The sequence below is a fragment of the Oncorhynchus keta genome, chromosome 15 (assembly GCF_023373465.1).
Source record: "Oncorhynchus keta strain PuntledgeMale-10-30-2019 chromosome 15, Oket_V2, whole genome shotgun sequence".
Classification (NCBI taxonomy): Eukaryota; Metazoa; Chordata; class Actinopteri; order Salmoniformes; family Salmonidae; genus Oncorhynchus; species Oncorhynchus keta.
This window is the reverse complement of record NC_068435.1, coordinates 9,343,438-9,365,897: the sequence shown is the minus strand read 5'-3', so window position 1 is coordinate 9,365,897 and position 22,460 is coordinate 9,343,438. Positions and strand designations below refer to the sequence as shown.

The 22,460-nt window shown below is 41.5% G+C and overlaps 1 protein-coding gene across 10 annotated transcripts in view; it reads left to right on the top strand.

Annotated features, from left to right (window-relative positions):
• LOC118394392 (uncharacterized) overlaps window positions 1-22,460 on the top strand; it is a 59,043-nt gene that overhangs the window by 22,479 nt on the left and 14,104 nt on the right. For 3 of the 10 annotated variants that reach the window (XM_052463203.1, XM_052463197.1, XM_052463206.1), the window contains exons 2-3: window positions 6,991-7,084; window positions 7,240-7,739. The exons of 3 other annotated variants lie outside the window; for them this stretch is intronic. In XM_052463203.1, the coding sequence (XP_052319163.1) occupies window positions 6,995-7,084; window positions 7,240-7,506 (357 nt within the window). In that variant the 5' untranslated portion in view covers window positions 6,991-6,994 and the 3' untranslated portion in view covers window positions 7,507-7,739. Of the gene's footprint in view, window positions 1-6,111; window positions 6,168-6,990; window positions 7,085-7,239; window positions 7,740-15,627; window positions 15,687-22,460 lie in introns of those variants that run through there. 4 more of the 10 variants (XM_052463205.1, XM_052463212.1, XM_052463210.1 and 1 more) reach the window with 4 other exon arrangements.

The window sequence follows — 22,460 nt, the reverse complement described above, 5'->3', positions numbered from 1 at the left end:
GATGACCAGACCACCAGCATTGCCATCGTAGAAAAGTGTGAAAACAAGTAAACTGAATTATTTATTACAAAACACATTTCAATATTCTCTGCAATGTCACTATTCAAATAAGAGGTATAATCTCAAGTCAGTAATTACTATGGTTAAAAATGATAAGAGTTTTGGAAACTTCATGTGAAATGTCTGGAAAACAAAGATTTAAATGAATTGAAGTTTGAAAGACAAAAAATATGTGAACTGAAAATATTAACAAAATCTGACAGAGTTTATCCAGAACAACAGAAATAAATCATAAACAACTTTGAATATGAATTATATGAATTGAAAAATGAAAGATGCTTTTAAATGACTAATCTCTTTTCAACATTCACATTTTAAGCGGGTTTTGCCAGAATACATGCACCGGATGCCATAACAATGTATAACAAGAGAAGATAATGAAAATAAGATGTGAAACTGTTACTAATGAGAAAGGAAAAAGAAAAGCTGTAAAACAAACATGCTCTGACATGTATAATAAAATGGTCTGATGAAACAAAAATCAATATCTAAAAAAAAAACTCTTCAGCCATTAGGGGAAAATAAATTCTCTTTTGGGTGAAATTACCAGAGAGGTTTTCGTTGCAATTATTAAGCAACCTAACGTGGAAAGTCTCCTGGCCCTAATGGTCTACCTGCCAAATTGTATGTTATTTATCAATGGATGTGATTGACTAACATCTGCTTTTAATCAAGGTTTAACACAAGTCAATCTACAGTATGTAAATCATTTTACTGTGGGGTGATTACATTGCAGGATAGTAAACAAAGTGATATCCAGTCACACCTCAGGTTTTCTTTTGCACACACAGAATTAGCATGATCTAGCACACAAGCTCAAGAAATTGACAATTATTAAATGTCTTTTAATTTCTATAATATGAAATGCCTTTCCTCTTGATTAGAGTTTCACATAAAATGTATTTGTGCAATTAGGATTAATAAAATCTCTTTAAAAAGCACAAGGCATCTGCCAACTCTAGGCAATGTTGCTTCAAAATCCTTTAGTAAGGGGGAGGGATTTCTCACGCTGGAGCCTTGATTGTCCTCCTGGAAATTGACATATTCTTGGGACTAGCCCCAGAGAATGGGCAGTCTGCCTTGCTATTGTGGCTCTGTTTCCATTCCCACTACCTGGAGGATTTCATGGCAGAAGTTAGGAAGGTATTTGATTCTCTGGTATCCGGGAGAGAGGCGGCCAGTAAACTTCTTGAATTATGTCAAAACTCCAGTAGTGTGGCAGACTATGCTGTTGATTTTGTGGTAGACTACGAAGTTGACGGTCCTGGCGCTTGCTGGACTTTCTTGGGCGCCCTGAAGCCTTCACAACAATTCAACCGCTCTCTTTGAAGTTCTTGATGATCCAATAAATGTTTGATTTAGGTGCAATCTTACTGGCAGCAATATCCTTGCCTGTGAAGCCCTTTTTGTGCAAAGCAATGATGGCGGCACGTTGAACAGTGATTCCAAGCACCACCCTCCTTTTGAAGCTTCCGGTCTGTCATTCGAACTCAGCCAGCATGACAGAGTGATCTCCAGCCTTGTCCTCGTCAACACTCACACCTGTGTTAACGAGAGAATCACTGACATGTCAGCTGGTCCTTTTGTGGCAGGGCTGAAATGGAGTGGAAATTTTGGGGGAATTCAGTTCATTTGCATGGCAAATAGGGACTTTGCAATTCGTTGCAATTAATCTGATCACTCTTCATAACATTCTGGAGTATATACAAATTGCCATCATACAAACTGAGGCAGCAGACTTTGTGAAAATTAATATTTGTGTCATTCTCAAATCTTTTGGTCACGACTGTACAACTATTTAAGGAAAAGAGTACCAGTCAAACCGGTCCTTGTTGGCCATTTCAGGTGACGTGTCTGTGTCCCCATCTCCCTCTCTTGCTGGTGAGAAGCCAAGACCATGACCGCATAGCCGACATTGTGGCATAGCAGCCACTTGAAGGTTTGACCACGGTATTTGCCGAACTTCATGGCACTCTCACTTGTCCACCAGTTGGCTATCATACGGGTCACCCCCTCTGGCGACCACACAAGCCTTTGCCTTCGCTTTCACTTGTCGTGGCTTCAGCATCCAGACGACACCTGTACACTCTTTCTCCTGGATGGTCCTGGCAACCCTGGCATTCTCTTCAGATGCCCTCAGGGTGAGGGCACCAGAGGGCTCAAGCGGAAAGCAGGGGTGTGATCGTAATCCATTATTCCTTTCATTAAGAGAGGTTATTCACACATATACACATACATTGTTATTTGTTGACAGCAATACACAGTGGACCACATAGCTACGCTGCTTATCGTTTTCAAGTAACTCAACGAATGACACTCACCTTAATTCACCTAAATACACAACTGTGATCCGAAAACCCGGGATGAAATATAGCTAATGTTACCTTTACGACTATCTTTCTCACAACTACTTGGAATGATTGAGAACTGTCCAGAATTTCTCCGTGGATTTTGTGGGGAGGCGGGACATGAACGACAGATAAGAATCTCATTGGTGGCATAATTTGCAACATGACCAATCCGTCTCTGCACCCCAAAAATGCAACAAAGTTAACTAGCCAATGAGGTGAGCCAAAGATTGCAACAAAAAAAGCAACAGATAGCAACGAAGATTCCCTGGCTCAGAGCGGCCATCTTTAACAGGCCCCTGGGGGCCCCACAGGGCTCGTGGAGCACCTTAACAGACTTTACAGGGCCCCCAAAGATGGCTCAAATGAACTTGATGTAAACATGTTAAGGTATTGAATTAATTCTGTAATATTCATGTCAAAACATGTTAAATAAGCACACTGGGCCTTTAAGAAACGTATAACAGAGGATGACACGCAAAATTCGTGAAGCGTTCCTGACCCTTTTGCCCCTATAGGTAATGTTTTTTCGGGGGGGACATCTATTTTCCGCTAATATTACCCATAAAAAAATATTTGTTTTTTAAATCCCATCGACTTCAATATCAAGTCAGTTGTTGAGGAAATTGCACCATAATGGCAGTTTATCTGTATTTTTGCCCACATTTTCCCCAAAATATATCCTAAATAACCCCTAGATATTATTTTTACATTCTTCCTTTGACTTCTTGTTCATTTTGTTCCAATACTGCCGTCTGGTGGCCATATAGCACTATTGCATCCATTGGCTTTAGAGCTTGTCTCTATCACTGACACTGTCAGCCAATCCGATGACTAGCTTGTCTCGAATACCTAAAAGGTACCAAAAGCCACCAACGGGGATGCGAATGTGTCTCGATTAACTCGAACCAACCAACGCCGATTTGATCCCGTCTGGTCCAATCATATTCGGGGGGCAGCTGGTGGGTCATGGAGCCTGGGTCGAGGGAGGCTGAGTCATTGAGCCTGGGTCTAGGGAGGCCGGGTCATTGATCCCATGTCGAGGGAGGCCGGGTCATGGATCCGGGTCATTGTTCACACAGTTTTGTTTAACACTGTAAATTATTTGTGCACCGAGTTTGTGGAGCGACAATTATTTATATCAGTGAAAACTGATTACACTTGCTTTTATTTGGTCTTCACCCACATCAGAAATAAATACTTGTGATTATTAATTTCTGTCGGCTCCAACGCATGAATGTACTGTAAGGAAAGTACATCCTCATGATGTCAGGTTCTAACGGCAGTAAAATAATAATAATACTCATCATTGAAGGGAAACTTTCCATCTCCAATGAAGGTGGTTTGAACAATTCAGGTTTCTTACTTTCTTTCTTTCAATACAAATTTGAAAAGACTGTAGATTAGTGTTCATTACTGTGTATTATCAATGTAAATAATGCGGTACAAGAAATATACTGTCTTCAAATGCTCCTTGGAATTGGGAAATACGAGTTTCCAGCTGGGAAATAACCACGTGGAACAACTCTCCCAAGTCGGAAAGTTAGAGATTGTTTTATTTATTTTTTCACCTTTATTTAACCATGTAGGCCAGTTGAGAACAAGTTCTCATTTACAACGACCTGGCCAAGATAAAGCAAAGTAGTGCGACATAAACACAGAGTTACACATGGAATAAACAAACATACAGTCAATAACAGTTGGAAAGTCTATATACAGTATGTGAAAATGCAGTAAGATAAGGGAGGTAAGGCAATAAATAGGCCATAGTGGAGAAGTAATTACAATTTAGCAATTAAACACTGGAGTAATAGATGTGCAGAAGATTAATGTGCAGTAGAGATACTGGGGTGAAAAGGAGCAAACAAAACTATATGGGGATGAGGTAGTTGGGTGGGCTATTTACAGATGGGCTATGTACAGGTGCAATGATCTGTAAGCTGAGTGAAGGATGCTTTGTTGCGAAATAGGAAGCCGAGTCTAGATTTAATTTTGGATTGGAGATGCTTAATGTGAGTCTGGAAGGAGAGTTTACAATCTAAACCAGACACCTAGGTATTTGTAGTTGTCCACATATTCTAAGTCAGAACCGTCCAGAGTAGTGATGCTGGACGGGCGGGCAGGTGCAGGCAGCGATCGGTTGAAGAGCATGCATTTAGTTTTACTTGTATTTAAGAGCAGTTGGAGGCCACGGAAGCAGTGTTGTAGGGCATTGAAGCTCGTCTGGAGGGTTGTTAACACAGTGTAACACAGAGCAGCATCATTGATGTATACAAAGAAGAAAGTCGGCCTGAGAATTGAACCCTGTGGCACCCCCATAGAGTCATTTGAGAAACCAAGGCTGTTGAATCTGCCGATACGAATGCAGTGATTGACAGAGTGGAAAGCCTTGGCCAGGTCGATGAAGACTACTGTCACAGTACTGTCTTTAATCGATGGCGGTTAAAATATTGTTTAGAACCTTGAGCATGGTTGAGGTGCACCCATGACCAGCTCGGAAACCAGATTCCATAGCGGAGAAGGTATGGTGGGATTCGAAATGGTCGGTGATCTGTCCTAGACAGGTTAACTTGGCTTTCGAAGACCTTAGAAAACCAGGGTAGGACAGATATAGGTCTCTAACAGTTTGGTTCTAGGTTGTCTCCCCCTTTGAAAGGGGGATGACCGCGGCAGCTTTCAATCTTTGGGGATCTCAGGCGATACGAAAAAGAGGTTGAACAGGCTATTAATAGGGGTGATGTTGATACCCGAGTTTGAGTTGTGACATTTCATCACTGACCTTTCACCTTTTCAACCAAAAGATGATCAAGCAAAATATATTTTTGACAACGTCAAACTTGACTATATGGAGAATGTAGCTAGCTGGACCAATTGGATCAATGTTAAATTAGCTAAATGTATCATTACTAATGTTAGCTAGCTAATCTACCAAGCTAAATTTGCCATGGTTGAAGAATTGTTCAGATTTGAACAAGATCATGTCGGATTTTCAAGTTACGATGAGCATCTGCTTGCTGAAGGGAACAACAGTGTCATTCTTCATACTTAAAAAGAAACTCACCAGTCACACAAACACTCAAAATTCAAGAACAATTTATCCGAAACGACGGAAAGGTTGTAGTCCAAAAGGCACAATATTATGCACATGAGCAGTACTGGTACTTGGAAAACCTATATAGATCACTTCAAAGTAACAATATAATGATTGCCTAAAAAATGTAGATGGTGTTGAAACAATGATTTTTAAACAAGATTCAATACTTATCTATGTAGAATGCTTCTTAAAAGCTATGCTTAACAGCTAACTGGTTTCCATTAGCTAAATCATTTACAATGAATTTAAGGGCTAATTAGTCGCTAATACGTACGCAATGCAGAGGAACACTTAACCATCAAAAATGTGTAACTTTAACCTCTTTGAACTTTAAAATGATCACAAGGCCAGATCAGTCTTTAGCACCATCAATGTGTCCAGCCAGATACACCAGATGAAAGTTAACTCTAATCTAGGCAATCTAATCCAAACTGTAAAAGCATTTTATTTTTCAAGATTCCAGTCAAATTAACTACCACGTGTTTTAAGGTTGTCTTGTGCATCTCAGTGTCCATTCAGCCCCAGTCTCCTCCTCCAATCACACCCCCCCCCGTCTTTACCCTCTCCTCAGTGGGTATAAAGAGGAGGTTTATTTACCAACTTCACTTCATTTGGAACCTCCAGCCTCATCAATCCGATCCCTGAACTACTGAACCACACGGACTGTGAGTATCAAAGTGGGAGTTTAGCAACTTGAGTTTCTGGGTATAGCATGTCTCCTGCTGTATGTTGTGTAGCATGTCTCCTGCTGTATGTTGTGTAGCCTTGGCAACTATCCCAATTGTCTGGTGTTTACGCTGAAAACAGATGTGGGAACTCTTAGTAGTGATTTTGAATTTGCTTAAAACTGAAATGTCTTTTGGTGGCCACTTAAACTCTTGCCAACATCAGGATGCCTCAATTGAGTGGAAGAGTACTAGTCACTCAATTGAGATTCTGGGTTCGAGTCCTGGCTGCGACCGGGAGACCCATGGGGCGGCTCACAATTGGCCCAGTGTTGTCTGGGTTAGGGGAGGGTTTGTCCGCCAGGGATGTCCTTGACCCATCATGCACTAGTGACTCCTGTGGCAGGCCGGGCGCAGTGCACGCTGACATGGTCGCCAGGTGTACGGTGTTTCCTCCTACACATTGGTGTGGCTGGCTTCCTGGTTAAATGGGCATTGTGTCAAGAAGCAATGCGGCTTGGCTGGGTTGTGTTTCAGAGGACGTATGGTTCTCGACCTTCGCCTCTCCCGAGTCTGTACGGGAGTTGCAGCGATGTGTAGACAAGATTAACTACCAATTGGATGCCATGAAATTGGGGGGGAAATAAAAAATAAAGAGTGCTATTCACCATTTGATAAGTGAATAGGCCATTATATTACTATTTCAAAAGTGATTAAATTACACATTTTTGCCATGGGAATATTTGCTTTACGAATTTAGAAAAGGTTAGCTATATGTATTATTTTGCTAAGCATAGTTTTATTTATTTATTCTTTATTTCAGAATCATGAGCAGGAACTACATGTCCAAGTATGATGAGATGCGTAAGGGAGACTACATGTGGTCCAATAACAAGGAATACAAGGCAGTTTTCCAGGTAGGTACATTTACAGATACAGACCATATGTAATCTGAAGTCAGCTATTGCTGAACCAGGACAGTGGCTCCCAAACTGTGTGGTAAAACTTCTTATTTTTTAATGTTTATTCGCATACACCATCCTTACCACAACCCTTTATGTCATCTGCACAGGAGGACGGAAACTTTGTCATCTATGGCTGGAGGCAGATGTGGTCCTCTGACACCGCGGGACAGCGCGACGCCTACCGCCTGTGCATGCAAGATGACAGCAACTTTGTCATGTACAAGAGGGATAACAAGATTATGTGGCAAACCAAGAGCCAGGCTCAAGGGTTCAAGATGTGCCGCATGTACCTGCGTAACGACGGCAACCTGGTCGTTGAGAAGGACGGAGAAGAAATGTGGAACTCTTCTTCCTCCAAGGGTCACAAGCAGTAAACGTTCTGAATCGGTCCAAAGGGGGATCAAAGAAGATGACCTCTGTACATCTGTACCGTCAGTCAAATGCCTGTGTTCAAATATCCACATGAATATACCACTTAGAAATCAAGCGATGTGCTTTGCATGCTTTGTGTAAGTGTTATGCTAGTGTGGTTATTAAAACATAGCCTTGATGTATCTGATTCACAGTGAAATGATGATACAATAAACCTTTTAAAAATGCCCCAAAACTGTCTTGTGAAGCATGTTTTTTAGTTTCTGATGGTGGTCTGTTTGATTTGATGGGCCCGATGAGAAATGCATCCTTTCCATGAAGTAATCACTGATCTCATAAAGTTGGCAAGAGGAAAGCATTAGGTTAACTTTGTTATACTTTATTTTGATAGATCATCTGTAGGGAACTACAGATACTATCAACATGTTGAGATAAATATATGTAAATAATAGCCTGCTAGGGTAACGGTAAATGTTAGGGCTATAAAACTTACATTTTGGATAGTCACAAATACAGTCACCAGGGAAAGTCTACTCACCCCTGCAGTTCACATTTTCCTTCCTTAAAATAAAATAAAAATGCATTAAATTGGGATTTTGTTTCACTGATCGACACAACCTACTCCACACTTTCAAAGTGGAAGAATAGTTTTTTTACTGAGAAATCTGGACTTGTCTTCATACCCTTTGGCATGGCAAACCTGAACGAGTCACTTACACAACATTTCTTTAAAGATGCACTGTGCAGGAATTGCGCTGCCATTTCCTGTTTGCAAAAGCACAAATAGTTCCCTAATTTCAGTTTGTGACAAAACAAGCAAGGATACGGTAGAGAATCATTGTACCATCTAAACCGCTGTGAAATATATATTTCCCATTAACAAAAATACTGCATTTTCAGCTGGTGTACCAAACCGAAAGTTTAAAAAAACGTAAGAATGAGAAGCATAGAAATAATGCACATAGAACAGATCTACCGCTTCTTAGACTTGCTTTCAATAAGAATGACAGATCTATAACGTACGTTTCTACGTGAATTTTGACGGGTCACCCAAAAAGTTACATATTGCAGCTTTAAGAAGACTTTTCCTGTGTCCAATCACAGTGGTTCAAAACATTTAAATACACCAATGAGAAGATCTTTGCTGGAAATTCACTTAATGAAATGGGGACCATAGAGAGAACTTCTCTATGGTCCCCATTTCATTAAGTGAATTTCCAGCAAAGATCAAAATATGAGGAAGAAACTTCCAAAATAACTCAGATGAGGTTGGTGAAAGGCAAAGATTAGGAGAAGGCTACAAGGAAATGTATTACTCATTGAATATTCATTTGGGCACTGTCAGGGACATTATTGTGAAGTGGAAAAAGTTTACATTTCTGTCCATCCCGAATGCCAAGAGACTGGAGGCATGTGCAGCCTGTGTGGAGGTGAAGGCCTCACCTTCCATTGTCAAGTTTCTTACATAGCAAGAAGAGATCCAGCATCTAACCCAAAGCCTGACGAAGAGAGAGCCCACAGCATTTAACCCAGCACCCCAGACAGTCAGCGAGACCACTACCGTGATGTCACCGCTGCTGGTCCAGGGACTGTGAGAGAGAGTGATCCCAGCACAGAGAGATGGAACCAGGAATGTCGACCACCAGAGCTCCAAAGCAGATGTCTCCCACCAGGCCTCGAGCTGCGATATGAAAGAAAGTGACAGCGAGACCGACAGTGAAGATGAGAGATGAAGGCGACACCTACTAAAAAGTGCAGACAGCGAGTACACCGACCACTCCCCACAGTCCAACTGCAAGTAGGAAGAAGATGACCCTGCCCTTCCCTGATTACGTCCCCTCCACCCCTACCTCCCAAAGATGACCAGACCACCAGCATTGCCATCGTAGAAAAAGTGTGAAAACAAGTAAACTGAATTATTTATTACAAAACACATTTCAATATTCTCTGCAATGTCACTATTCAAATAAGAGGTATAATCTCAAGTCAGTAATTACTATGGTTAAAAATGATAAGAGTTTTGGAAACTTCATGTGAAATGTCTGGAAAACAAAGATTTAAATGAATTGAAGTTTGAAAGACAAAAAATATGTGAACTGAAAATATTAACAAAATCTGACAGAGTTTATCCAGAACAACAGAAATAAATCCTAAACAACTTTGAATATGAATTATATGAATTGAAAAATGAAAGATGCTTTTAAATGACTAATCTCTTTTCAACATTCACATTTTAAGCGGGTTTTGCCAGAATACATGCACCGGATGCCATAACAATGTATAACAAGAGAAGATAATGAAAATAAGATGTGAAACTGTTACTGATGAGAAAGGAAAAAGAAAAGCTGTAAAACAAACATGCTCTGACATGTATAATAAAATGGTCTGATGAAACAAAAATGAATATCTAAAAAAAAAAACTCTTCAGCCATTAGGGGAAAATAAATTCTCTTTTGGGTGAAATTACCAGAGAGGTTTTCCATGCATTTATATATATATGCCATTTAGCAACGCTTTTTACTTACAGTCATGTGTGTATACATTCCGTATGGGTGGTAACGAACCCACTACCCTGGCGAAAGTCTCTGAGCTACAGAAGGACCATATTAAGCCCTAATGGTCTACCTGCCAAATTGTATGTTATTTATCAATGGATGTGATTGACTAACATCTGCTTTTAATCAAGGTGTAACACAAGGCAATCTACAGTATGTAAATCATTTTACTGTGGGGTGATTACATTGCAGGATAGTAAACAAAGTGATATCCAGTCACACCTCAGGTTTTCTTTTGCACACACAGAATTAGCATGATCTAGCACACAAGCTCAAGAAATTGACAATTATTAAATGTCTTTTAATTTCTATAATATGAAATGCCTTTCCTCTTGATTAGAGTTTCACATAAAATGTATTTGTGCAATTAGGATTAATAAAATCTCTTTAAAAAGCACAAGGCCTCTGCCAACTCTAGGCAATGTTGCTACAAAATCCTTTAGTAAGGGGGAGGGATTTCTCACGCTGGAGCCTTGATTGTCCTCCTGAAATGGACATATTCTTAGGACTAGCCCCCAGAGAATGGGCAGTCTGCCTTGCTATTGTGGCTCTGTTTCCATTCCCACTACCTGGAGGATTTCATGGCAGAAGTTAGGAAGGTATTTGATTCTCCGGTATCCGGGGAGAGGCGGCCAGTAAACTTCTTGAATTATGTCAAAACTCCAGTAGTGTGGCAGACTATGCTGTTGATTTTGTGGCAGACTACGCAGTTGACGGTCCTGGCGCTTGCTGGACTTTCTTGGGCGCCCTGAAGCCTTCACAACAATTCAACCGCTCTCTTTGAAGTTCTTGATGATCCAATAAATGTTTGATTTAGGTGCAATCTTACTGGCAGCAATATCCTTGCCTGTGAAGCCCTTTTTGTGCAAAGCAATGATGACGGCACATTGAACAGTGATTCCAAGCACCACCCTCCTTTTGAAGCTTCCGGTCTGTCATTCGAACTCAGCCAGCATGACAGAGTGATCTCCAGCCTTGTCCTCGTCAACACTCATACATACCTGTGTTAACGAGAGAATCACTGACATGTCAGCTGGTCCTTTTGTGGCAGGGCTGAAATGCAGTGGAAATGTTTTTTGGGAATTCAGTTCATTTGCATGGCAAATAGGGACTTTGCAATTAGTTGCAATTAATCTGATCACTCTTCATAACATTCTGGAGTATATGCAAATTGCCATCATACAAACTGAGGCAGCAGACTTTGTGAAAATTCATATTTGTGTCATTCTCAAAACTTTTGGCCACAACTGTACAACTATTTAAGGAAAAGAGTACCAGTCAAACCGGTCCTTGTTGGCCATTTGAGGTGACGTGTCTGTGTCCCCCATCTCCCTCTCTTGCTGGTGAGAAGCCAAGACCATGACAGCGTAGCCGACATTGTGGCATAGCAGCCACTTGAAGGTTTGACCACGGTATTTGCCGAACTTCATGGCACTCTCACTTGTCCACCAGTTGGCTATCATACGGGTCACCCCCTCTGGCGACCACACAAGCCTTTGCCTTCGCTTTCACTTGTCGTGGCTTCAGCATCCAGACGACACCTGTACACTCTTTCTCCTGGATGGTCCTGGCAACCCTGGCATTCTCTTCAGATGCCCTCAGGGTGAGGGCACCAGAGGGCTCCAAGCGGAAAGCAGGGGTGTGATCGTAATCCATTATTCCTTTCATTAAGAGAGGTTATTCACACATATACACATACATTGTTATTTGTTGACAGCAATACACAGTGGACCACATAGCTACGCTGCTTATCGTTTTCAAGTAACTCAACGAATGACACTCACCTTAATTCACCTAAATACACAACTGTGTTCGAAAACCCGGGATGAAATATAGCTAATGTTACCTTTACGACTATCTTTCTCACAACTACTTGGAATGATTGAGAACTGTCCAGAATTTCTCCGTGGATTTTGTGGGGAGGCGGGACATGAACGACAGATAAGAATCTCATTGGTGGCATAATTTGTAACATGACCAATCCGTCTCTGCACCCCAAAAATGCAACAAAGTTAACTAGCCAATGAGGTGAGCCAAAGATTGCAACAAAAAAAGCAACAGATAGCTCAGAGCGGCCATCTTAAAACGGGCCCTGGGGGCCCCACAGGCTCGTGGAGCACCTTAACAGACTTTACAGGGCCCCCAAAGATGGCTCAAATGAACTTGATGTAAACATGTTAAGGTATTGAATTAATTCTGTAATATTCATGTCAAAACATGTTAAATAAGCACACTGGGCCTTTAAGAAACGTATAACAGAGGATGACACGCAAAATTCGTGAAGCGTTCCTGACCCTTTTGCCCCTATATGTAATGTTTTTTTGCGGGGGACATCTATTTTCCCGCTAATATTACCCATAAAAAAAAATTTGTTTTTAAATCCCATCGACTTCAATATCAAGTCAGTTGTTGAGGAAATTGCACCATAATGGCAGTTTATCTGTATTTTTTGCCCACATTTTCCCCAAAATATATCCAAAATAACCCCTAGATATTATTTTTTTCATTCTTCCTTTGACTTCTTGTTCATTTTGTTCCAATACTGCCGTCTGGTGGCCATATAGCACTATTGCATCCATTGGCTTTAGAGCTTGTCTCTATCACTGACACTGTCAGCCAATCCGATGACTAGCTTGTCTCGAATACCTAAAAGCTACCAAAAGCCACCAACGGGGATGCGAATGTGTCTTGATTAACTCGAACCAACCAACGTCGCCGATTTGACGTCTGGTCCAATCATATTCGGGGGGCAGCTGGTGGGTCATGGAGCCTGGGTCGAGGGAGGCCGGGTCATGGGTCCCGGGTCTAGGGAGGCGGGTCATTGAGCATGGGTCTAGGGAGGCCGGGTCATTGATCCCATGTCGAGGGAGGCCGGGTCATGGATCCGGGTCATTGTTCACACAGTGTTGTTTAACACTGTAAATGATTTGAGAAGTTACACTTCTCAAAATGCACCAAGTTTGTGGAACGACAATTATTTATATCAGTGAAAACTGATTACACTTGCTTTTATTTGGTCTTCACCCACATCAGAAATAAATACTTGTGATTATTAATTTCTGTCGGCTCCAACGCATGAATGTACTGTAAGGAAAGTACATCCTCATGATGTCAGGTTCTAACGGCAGTAAAATAATAATAATACTCATCATTGAAGGAAACTTTCCATCTCCAATGAAGGTGGTTTGAACAATTCAGGTTTCTTACTTTCTTTCTTTCAATACAAATTTGAAAAGACTGTAGATTAGTGTTCATTACTGTGTATTATCAATGTAAATAATGCGGTACAAGAAATATACTGTCTTCAAATGCTCCTTGGAATTGGGAAATACGAGTTTCCAGCTGGGAAATAACCACATGGAACAACTCTCCCAAGTCGGAAAGTTAGAGATGTTTTTATTTATTTATTTCACCTTTATTTAACCATGTAGGCCAGTTGAGAACAAGTTCTCATTTACAACGACCTGGCCAAGATAAAGCAAAGTAGTGCAACATAAACACAGAGTTACACATGGAATAAACAAACATACAGTCAATAACAGTTGGAAAGTCTATATACAGTATGTGAAAATGCAGTAAGATAAGGGAGGTAAGGCAATAAATAGGCCATAGTGGAGAAGTAATTACAATTTAGCAATTAAACACTGGAGTAATAGATGTGCATAAGATGAATGTGCAGTAGAGATACTGGGGTGAAAAGGAGCAAAAAAACAATATGGGGATGAGGTAGTTGGGTGGGCTATTTACAGATGGGCTATGTACAGGTGCAATGATCTGTAAGCTGAGTGAAGGATGCTTTGTTGCGAAATAGGAAGCCGAGTCTAGATTTAATTTTGGATTGGAGATGCTTAATGTGAGTCTGGAAGGAGAGTTTACAATCTAAACCAGACACCTAGGTATTTGTAGTTGTCCACATATTCTAAGTCAGAACCGTCCAGAGTAGTGATGCTGGACGGGCGGGCAGGTGCAGGCAGCGATCGGTTGAAGAGCATGCATTTAGTTTTACTTGTATTTAAGAGCAGTTGGAGGCCACGGAAGCAGTGTTGTATGGCATTGAAGCTCGTCTGGAGGTTGTTAACACAGTGTAACACAGAGCGGCATTATTGATGTATACAAAGAAGAAAGTCGGCCTGAGAATTGAACCCTGTGGCACCCCCATAGAGACTGAGACTGCCCTGTGGCAACCCCATAGAGTCATTTGAGAAACCAAGGCTGTTGAATCTGCCGATAAAAATGCAGTGATTGACAGAGTGGAAAGCCTTGGCCAGGTCGATGAAGACTACTGTCACAGTACTGTCTTTAATCAATGGCGGTTAAAATATTGTTTAGAACCTTGAGCATGGTTGAGGTGCACCCATGACCAGCTCGGAAACCAGATTCCATAGCGGAGAAGGTATGGTGGGATTCGAAATGGTCGGTGATCTGTCCTAGACAGGTTAACTTGGCTTTCGAAGACCTTAGAAAGCCAGGGTAGGACAGATATAGGTCTCTAACAGTTTGGTTCTAGGTTGTCTCCCCCTTTGAAGAGGGGGATGACGCTGGCAGCTTTCAATCTTTGGGGATCTCAGACGATACGAAAAAGAGGTTGAACAGGCTATTAATAGGGGTGATGTTGATACCCGAGTTTGAGTTGTGACATTTCATCACTGACCTTTCACCTTTTCAACCAAAAGATGATCAAGCAAAATATATTTTTGACGACATCAAACTTGACTATATGGAGAATGTAGCTAGCTGGACCAATTGGAGCAATGTTAAGTTAGCTAAATGTATAATTACTAATGTTAGCTAGCTAAACTACCAAGCTAAAATTGCCATGGTTGAAGAATTGTTCAGATTTGAACAAGATCATGTCGGATTTTCCAGTTACGATGAGCATCTGCTTGCTGAAGGGAACAACAGTGTCATTCTTCATACTTAAAAAAACTCACCAGTCACACAAACACTCAACATTCAAGAACAATTTATCGAGAAACGACGGAAAGGTTGTAGTCCAAAAGGCACAATATTATGCACATGAGCAGTACTGGTACTTGGAAAAACCTATATAGATCACTTCAAAGTAACAATATAATGATTGCCTAAAAAAGGTAGATGGTGTTGAAACAATGATTTTTAAACAATATTCAATACTTATCTATGTAGAATGCTTCTTAAAAGCTATGCTTAACAGCTAACTGGTTTCCATTAGCTAAATCATTTACAATGAATTTAAGGGCTAATTAGTCGCTAATACGTACGCAATGCAGAAGAACACTTAACCATCAAAAATGTGTAACTTTAAACTCTTTGAACTTTAAAATGATCACAAGGCCAGATCAGTCTTTAGCACCGTCAATGTGTCCAGCCAGATACACCAGATGAAAGTTAACTCTAATCTAGGCAATCTAATCCAAACTGTAAAAGCATTTTATTTTTCAAGATTCCAGTCAAATTAACTACCACGTGTTTTAAGGTTGTCTTGTGCATCTCAGTGTCCATTCAGCCCCAGTCTCCTCCTCCAATCACCCCCCGTCTTTACCCTCTCCTCAGTGGGTATAAAAGAGGAGGTTTATTTACCAACTTCACTTCATTTGGAACCTCCAGCCTCATCAATCCGATCCCTGAACTACTGAACCACACGGACTGTGAGTATCAAAGTGGGACTTTAGCAACTTGAGTTTCTGGGTATAGCATGTCTCCTGCTGTATGTTGTGTAGCATGTCTCCTGCTGTATGTTGTGTAGCCTTGGCAACAACCGTATTGTCTGGTGTTCAGGGATACAGCCATTTTATTCAACCTAGCTTCCTTTTACGCTGAAAACAGATGTGGGAACTCTTAGTAGTGATTTTGAATTTGCTAAAAACTGAAATGTCTTTTGGTGGCCACTTAAACTCTTGCCAACATCAGGATGCCTCAATTGAGTGGAAGAGTGCTAGTCACTCAATTGAGATTCTGGGTTCGAGTCCTGGCTGCGACCGGGAGACCCATGGGGCGGCTCACAATTGGCCCAGCGTTGTCTGGGTTAGGGGAGGGTTTGTCCGCCAGGGATGTCCTTGACCCATCATGCACTAGTGACTCCTGTGGCAGGCCGGGCACAGTGCACGCTGACATGGTCGCCAGGTGTACGGTGTTTCCTCCGACACATTGGTGTGGCTGGCTTCCTGGTTAAATGGGCATTGTGTCAGAAGCAATGCGGCTTGGCTGGGTTGTGTTTCAGAGGACGCATGGTTCTCGACCTTCGCCTCTCCGAGTCTGTACGGGAGTTGCAGCGATGTGTAGACAAGATTAACTACCAATTGGATGCCATGAAATTGGGGAAATAAAAAATAAAGAGTGCTATTCACCATTTGATAGGTGAATAGGCCATTATATTACTATTTCAAAAGTGATTAAATTACACATTTTTGCCATGGGAATATTTGCTTTAGGAATTTAGAAAAGGTTAGCTATATGTATTATTTTGCTAAGCAGAGTTTTATTTATATATTCTTTATTTCAGAATCATGAGCAGGAACTACATGTCCAAGTATGATGAGATGCGTAAGGGAGACTACATGTGGTCCAATAACAAGGAATACAAGGCAGTTTTCCAGGTAGGTACATTTACAGATACAGACCATATGTAATCTGAAGTCAGCTATTGCTGAACCAGGACAGTGGCTCCCAAACTGTGTGGTAAAACTTCTTATTTTTTAATGGTTATTCGCATACACCATCCTTACCACAACCCTTTATGTCATCTGCACAGGAGGACGGAAACTTTGTCATCTATGGCTGGAGGCAGATGTGGTCCTCTGACACCCGGGACAGCGCGATGCCTACCGCCTGTGCATGCAAGATGACAGCAACTTTGTCATGTACAAGAGGATAACAAGATTATGTGGCAAACCAGAGCCAGGCTCAAGGGTTCAAGATGTGCCGCATGTACCTGCGTAACGACGGCAACCTGGTCGTTGAGAAGGACGGAGAAGAAATGTGGAACTCTTCTTCCTCCAAGGGTCACAAGCAGTAAACGTTCTGAATCGGTCCAAGGGGATCAAAGAAGATGACCTCTGTACATCTGTACCGTCAGTCAAATGCCTGTGTTCAAATATCCACATGAATATACCAGTTAGAAATCAAGCGATGTGCTTTGCATGCTTCGTGTAAGTGTTATGCTAGTGTGGTTATTAAAACATAGCCTTGATGTATCTGATTCACAGTGAAATGATGATACAATAAACATTTTAAAAAATGCCCCAAAACTGTCTTGTGAAGCATGTTTTTAGTTTCTGATGGTGGTCTGTTTGATTTGATGGGCCCGATGAGAAATGCATCCTTTCCATGAAGTAATCACTGATCTCATAAAGTTGGCAAGAGGAAAGCATTAGGTTAACTTTGTTATACTTTATTTTGATAGATCATCTGTAGGGAACTACAGATACTATCAACATGTTGAGATAAATATATGTAAATAATAGCCTGCTAGGGTAACGGTAAATGTTAGGGCTATAAAACTTACATTTTGGATAGTCACAAATACAGTCACCAGGGAAAGTCTACTCACCCCTGCAGTTCACATTTTCCTTCCTTAAAATAAAATAAAAATGCATTAAATTGGGATTTTGTTTCACTGATCGACACAACCTACTCCACACTTTCAAAGTGGAAGAAAAGTTTTTTTACTGAGAAATCTGGACTTGTCTTCATACCCTTTGTCATGGCAAACCTGAACGAGTCACTTACACAACATTTCTTTAAAGATGCACTGTGCAGGAATTGCGCTGCCATTTCCTGTTTGCAAAAGCACAAATAGTTCCCTAATTTCAGTTTGTGACAAAACAGCTGGTGAAATATATATTTCCCATTACCAAAAAATACTGCAAACCGAAAGTTTTAAAAAAAGTAAGAATGGGAAGCATAGAAATAATGCACATAGAACAGATCTACCGCTTCTTAGACTTGCTTTCAATAAGAATGACAGATCTATAACGTAAATTTCTACGTGAATTTTGACGGGTCACCCAAAAGTTACATATTGCAGCTTTAAGAAGACTTTTCCTGTGTCCAATCACAGTGGTTCAAAACATTTAAATACACCAATGAGAAGATCTTTGCTGGAAATTCACTTAATGAAATGGGGACCATAGAGAACTTCTCTATGGTCCCATTTCATTAAGTGAATTTCCAGCAAATATGAGGAAGAAACTGCCAAAAGAACTCAGATAAGGTTGGTGAAAGGCAAAGATTAGGAGAAGGCTACAAGGAAATGTATTACTCATTGAATATTCATTTGGGCACTGTCAGGGACATTATTGTGAAGTGGAAAAAGTTTACATTTCTGTCCATCCCGAATGCCAAGAGACTGGAGGCATGTGCAGCCTGTGTGAGGTGAAGGCCTCACCTTCTTCCATTGTCAAGTTTCTTACATAGCAAGAAGAGATCCAGCATCTAACCCAAAGCCTGACGAAGAGAGAGCCCACAGCATTTAACCCAGCACCCCAGACAGTCAGCGAGACCACTACCGTGATGTCACCGCTGCTGGTCCAGGGACTGTGAGAAAGTGATCCCAGCACAGAGAGATGGAACCAGGAATGTCGACCACCAGAGCTCCAAAGCAGATGTCTCCCACCAGGCCTCGAGCTGCGATATGAAAAAGTGACAGCGAGACCGACAGTGAAGATGAGAGATGAAGGCGACACCTACTAAAAGTGCAGACAGCGAGTACACCGGCCACTCCCCACAGTCCAACTGCAAGTAGGAAGAAGATGACCCTGCCCTTCCCTGATTACGTCCCCTCCACCCCTACCTCCCAAAGATGACCAGACCACCAGCATTGCCATCGTAAAAAAGTGTGAAAACAAGTAAACTGAATTATTTATTACAAAACACATTTCAATATTCTCTGCAATTTCACTATTCAAAGAAGAGGTATAATCTCAAGTCAGTAATTACTATGGTTAAAAATGATAAGAGTTTTGGAAACTTCATGTGAAATGTCTGGAAAACAAAGATTTAAATTAATTGAAGTTTGAAAGACAAAAAAATATGTGAACTGAAAATATTAACAAAATCTGACAGAGTTTATCCAGAACAACATAAATAAATCATAAACAACTTTGAATATGAATTATATGAATTGAAAAATGAAAGATGCTTTTAAATGACTAATCTCTTTTCAACATTCACATTTTAAGCGGGTTTTGCCAGAATACATGCACCGGATGCCATAACAATGTATAACAAGAGAAGATAATGAAAATAAGATGTGAAACTGTTACTAATGAGAAAGGAAAAAGAAAAGCTGTAAAACAAACATGCTCTGACATGTATAATAAAATGGTCTGATGAAACAAAAATGAATATCTAAAACAAAAAACTCTTCAGCCATTAGGGGGAAAATAAATTCTCTTTTGGGTGAAATTACCAGAGAGGTTTTCCATGCATTTATTAAGCAACCGAGCGTGGAAAGTCTCCTGGCCCTAATGGTCTACCTGCCAAATTGTATGTTATTTATCAATGGATGTGATTGACTAACATCTGCTTTTAATCAAGGTTTAACACAAGGCAATCTACAGTATGTAAATCATTTTACTGTGGGGTGATTACATTGCAGGATAGTAAACAAAGTGATATCCAGTCACAGCTCAGGTTTTCTTTTTGCACACACAGAATTAGCATGATCTAGCACACAAGCTCAAGAAATTGACAATTATTACATGTCTTTTAATTTCTATAATATGAAATGCCTTTCCTCTTGATTAGAGTTTCACATAAAATGTATTTGTGCAATTAGGATGAATAAAATCTCTTTAAAAAGCACAAGGCATCTGCCAACTCTAGGCAATGTTGCTTCAAAATCCTTTAGTAAGGGGGGAGGGATTTCTCACGCTGGAGCCTTGATTGTCCTCCTGGAAATTGACATATTCTTGGGACTAGCCCCCAGAGAATGGGCAGTCTGCCTTGCTATTGTGGCTCTGTTTCCATTCCCACTACCTGGAGGATTTCATGGCAGAAGTTAGGAAGGTATTTGATTCTCTGGTATCCGGGTGAGAGGCGGCCAGTAAACTTCTTGAATTATGTCAAAACTCCAGTAGTGTGGCAGACTATGCTGTTGATTTTGTGGTAGACTACGAAGTTGACGGTCCTGGCGCTTGCTGGACTTTCTTGGCGCCCTGAAGCCTTCACAACAATTCAACCGCTCTCTTTGAAGTTCTTGATGATCCAATAAATGTTTGATTTAGGTGCAATCTTACTGGCAGCAATATCCTTGCCTGTGAAGCCCTTTTTGTGCAAAGCAATGATGGCGGCACGTTGAACAGTGATTCCAAGCACCACCCTCCTTTTGAAGCTTCCGGTCTGTCATTCGAACTCAGCCAGCATGACAGAGTGATCTCCAACCTTGTCCTCGTCAACACTCACACCTGTGTTGAGAGAGAATCACTGACATGTCAGCTGGTCCTTTTTGTGGCAGGGCTGAAATGGAGTGGAAATGTTTTTGGGGGAATTCAGTTCATTTGCATGGCAAATAGGGACTTTGCAATTCGTTGCAATTAATCTGATCACTCTTCATAACATTCTGGAGTATATACAAATTGCCATCATACAAACTGAGGCAGCAGACTTTGTGAAAATTAATATTTGTGTCATTCTCAAATCTTTTGGTCACGACTGTACAACTATTTAAGGAAAAGAGTACCAGTCAAACCGGTCCTTGTTGGCCATTTCAGGTGACGTGTCTGTGTCCCCCATCTCCCTCTCTTGCTGGTGAGAAGCCAAGACCATGACCGCATAGCCGACATTGTGGCATAGCAGCCACTTGAAGGTTTGACCACGGTATTTGCCGAACTTCATGGCACTCTCACTTGTCCACCAGTTGGCTATCATACGGGTCACCCCCCTCTGGCGACCACACAAGCCTTTGCCTTCGCTTTCACTTGTCGTGGCTTCAGCATCAGGCGACACCTGTACACTCTTTCTCCTGGATGGTCCTGGCAACCCTGGCATTCTCTTCCAGATGCCCTCAGGGTGAGGGCACCAGAGGGCTCAAGCGGAAAGCAGGGGTGTGATCGTAATCCATTATTCCTTTCATTAAGAGAGATTATTCACACATATACACATACATTGTTATTTGTTGACAGCAATACACAGTGGACCACATAGCTACGCTGCTTATCGTTTTCAAGTAACTCAACGAATGACACTCACCTTAATTCACCTAAATACACAACTGTGTTCGAAAACCCGGGATGAAATATAGCTAATGTTACCTTTACGACTATCTTTCTCACAACTACTTGGAATGATTGAGAACTGTCCAGAATTTCTCCGTGGATTTTGTGGGTAGGCGGGACATGAAGCGACAGATAAGAATCTCATTGGTGGCATAATTTGCAACATGACCAATCCGTCTCTGCACCCCAAAAATGCAACAAAGTTAACTAGCCAATGAGGTGAGCCAAAGATTGCAACAAAAAAAGCAACAGATAGCAACGAAGATTCCCTGGCTCAGAGCGGCCATCTTTAACAGGCCCCTGGGGGCCCCACAGGGCTCGTGGAGCACCTTAACAGACTTTACAGGGCCCCCAAAGATGGCTCAAATGAACTTGATGTAAACATGTTAAATAAGCACACTGGGCCTTTAAGAAACGTATAACAGAGGATGACACGCAAAATTCGTGAAGCGTTCCTGACCCTTTTTGCCCCTATAGGTAATGTTTTTTTGGGGGGACATCTATTTTGCCGCTAATATTACCCATAAAAAAAAATATTTGTTTTTAAATCCCATCGACTTCAATATCAAGTCAGTTGTTGAGGAAATTGCACCATAATGGCAGTTTATCTGTATTTTTGCCCACATTTTCCCCAAAATATATCCAAAATAACCCGAGATGTAATTTTTACATTCTTCCTTTGACTTCTTGTTCATTTTGTTCCAATACTGCCGTCTGGTGGCCATATAGCACTATTGCATCCATTGGCTTTAGAGCTTGTCTCTATCACTGACACTGTCAGCCAATCCGATGACTAGCTTGTCTCGAATACCTAAAAGCTACCAAAAGCCACCAACGGGGATGCGAATGTGTCTCGATTAACTCGAACCAACCAACGTCGCCGATTTGGCGTCTGGTCCAATCATATTCGGGGGCAGCTGGTGGGTCATGGAGCCTGGGTCGAGGAGGCGGGTCATGGGTCCCGGGTCTAGGAGGCTGAGTCATTGAGCCTGGGTCTAGGGAGGCCGGGTCATTGATCCCATGTCGAGGGAGGCCGGGTCATGGATCCCGGGTCTAGGGAGGCTGAGTCATTGAGCCTGGGTCTAGGGAGGCCGGGTCATGGGTCCCGGGTCTAGGAGGCTGAGTCATTGAGCCTGGGTCTAGGGAGGCCGGGTCATTGATCCCATGTCGAAGGCCGGGTCATGGATCCGGGTCATTGTTCACACA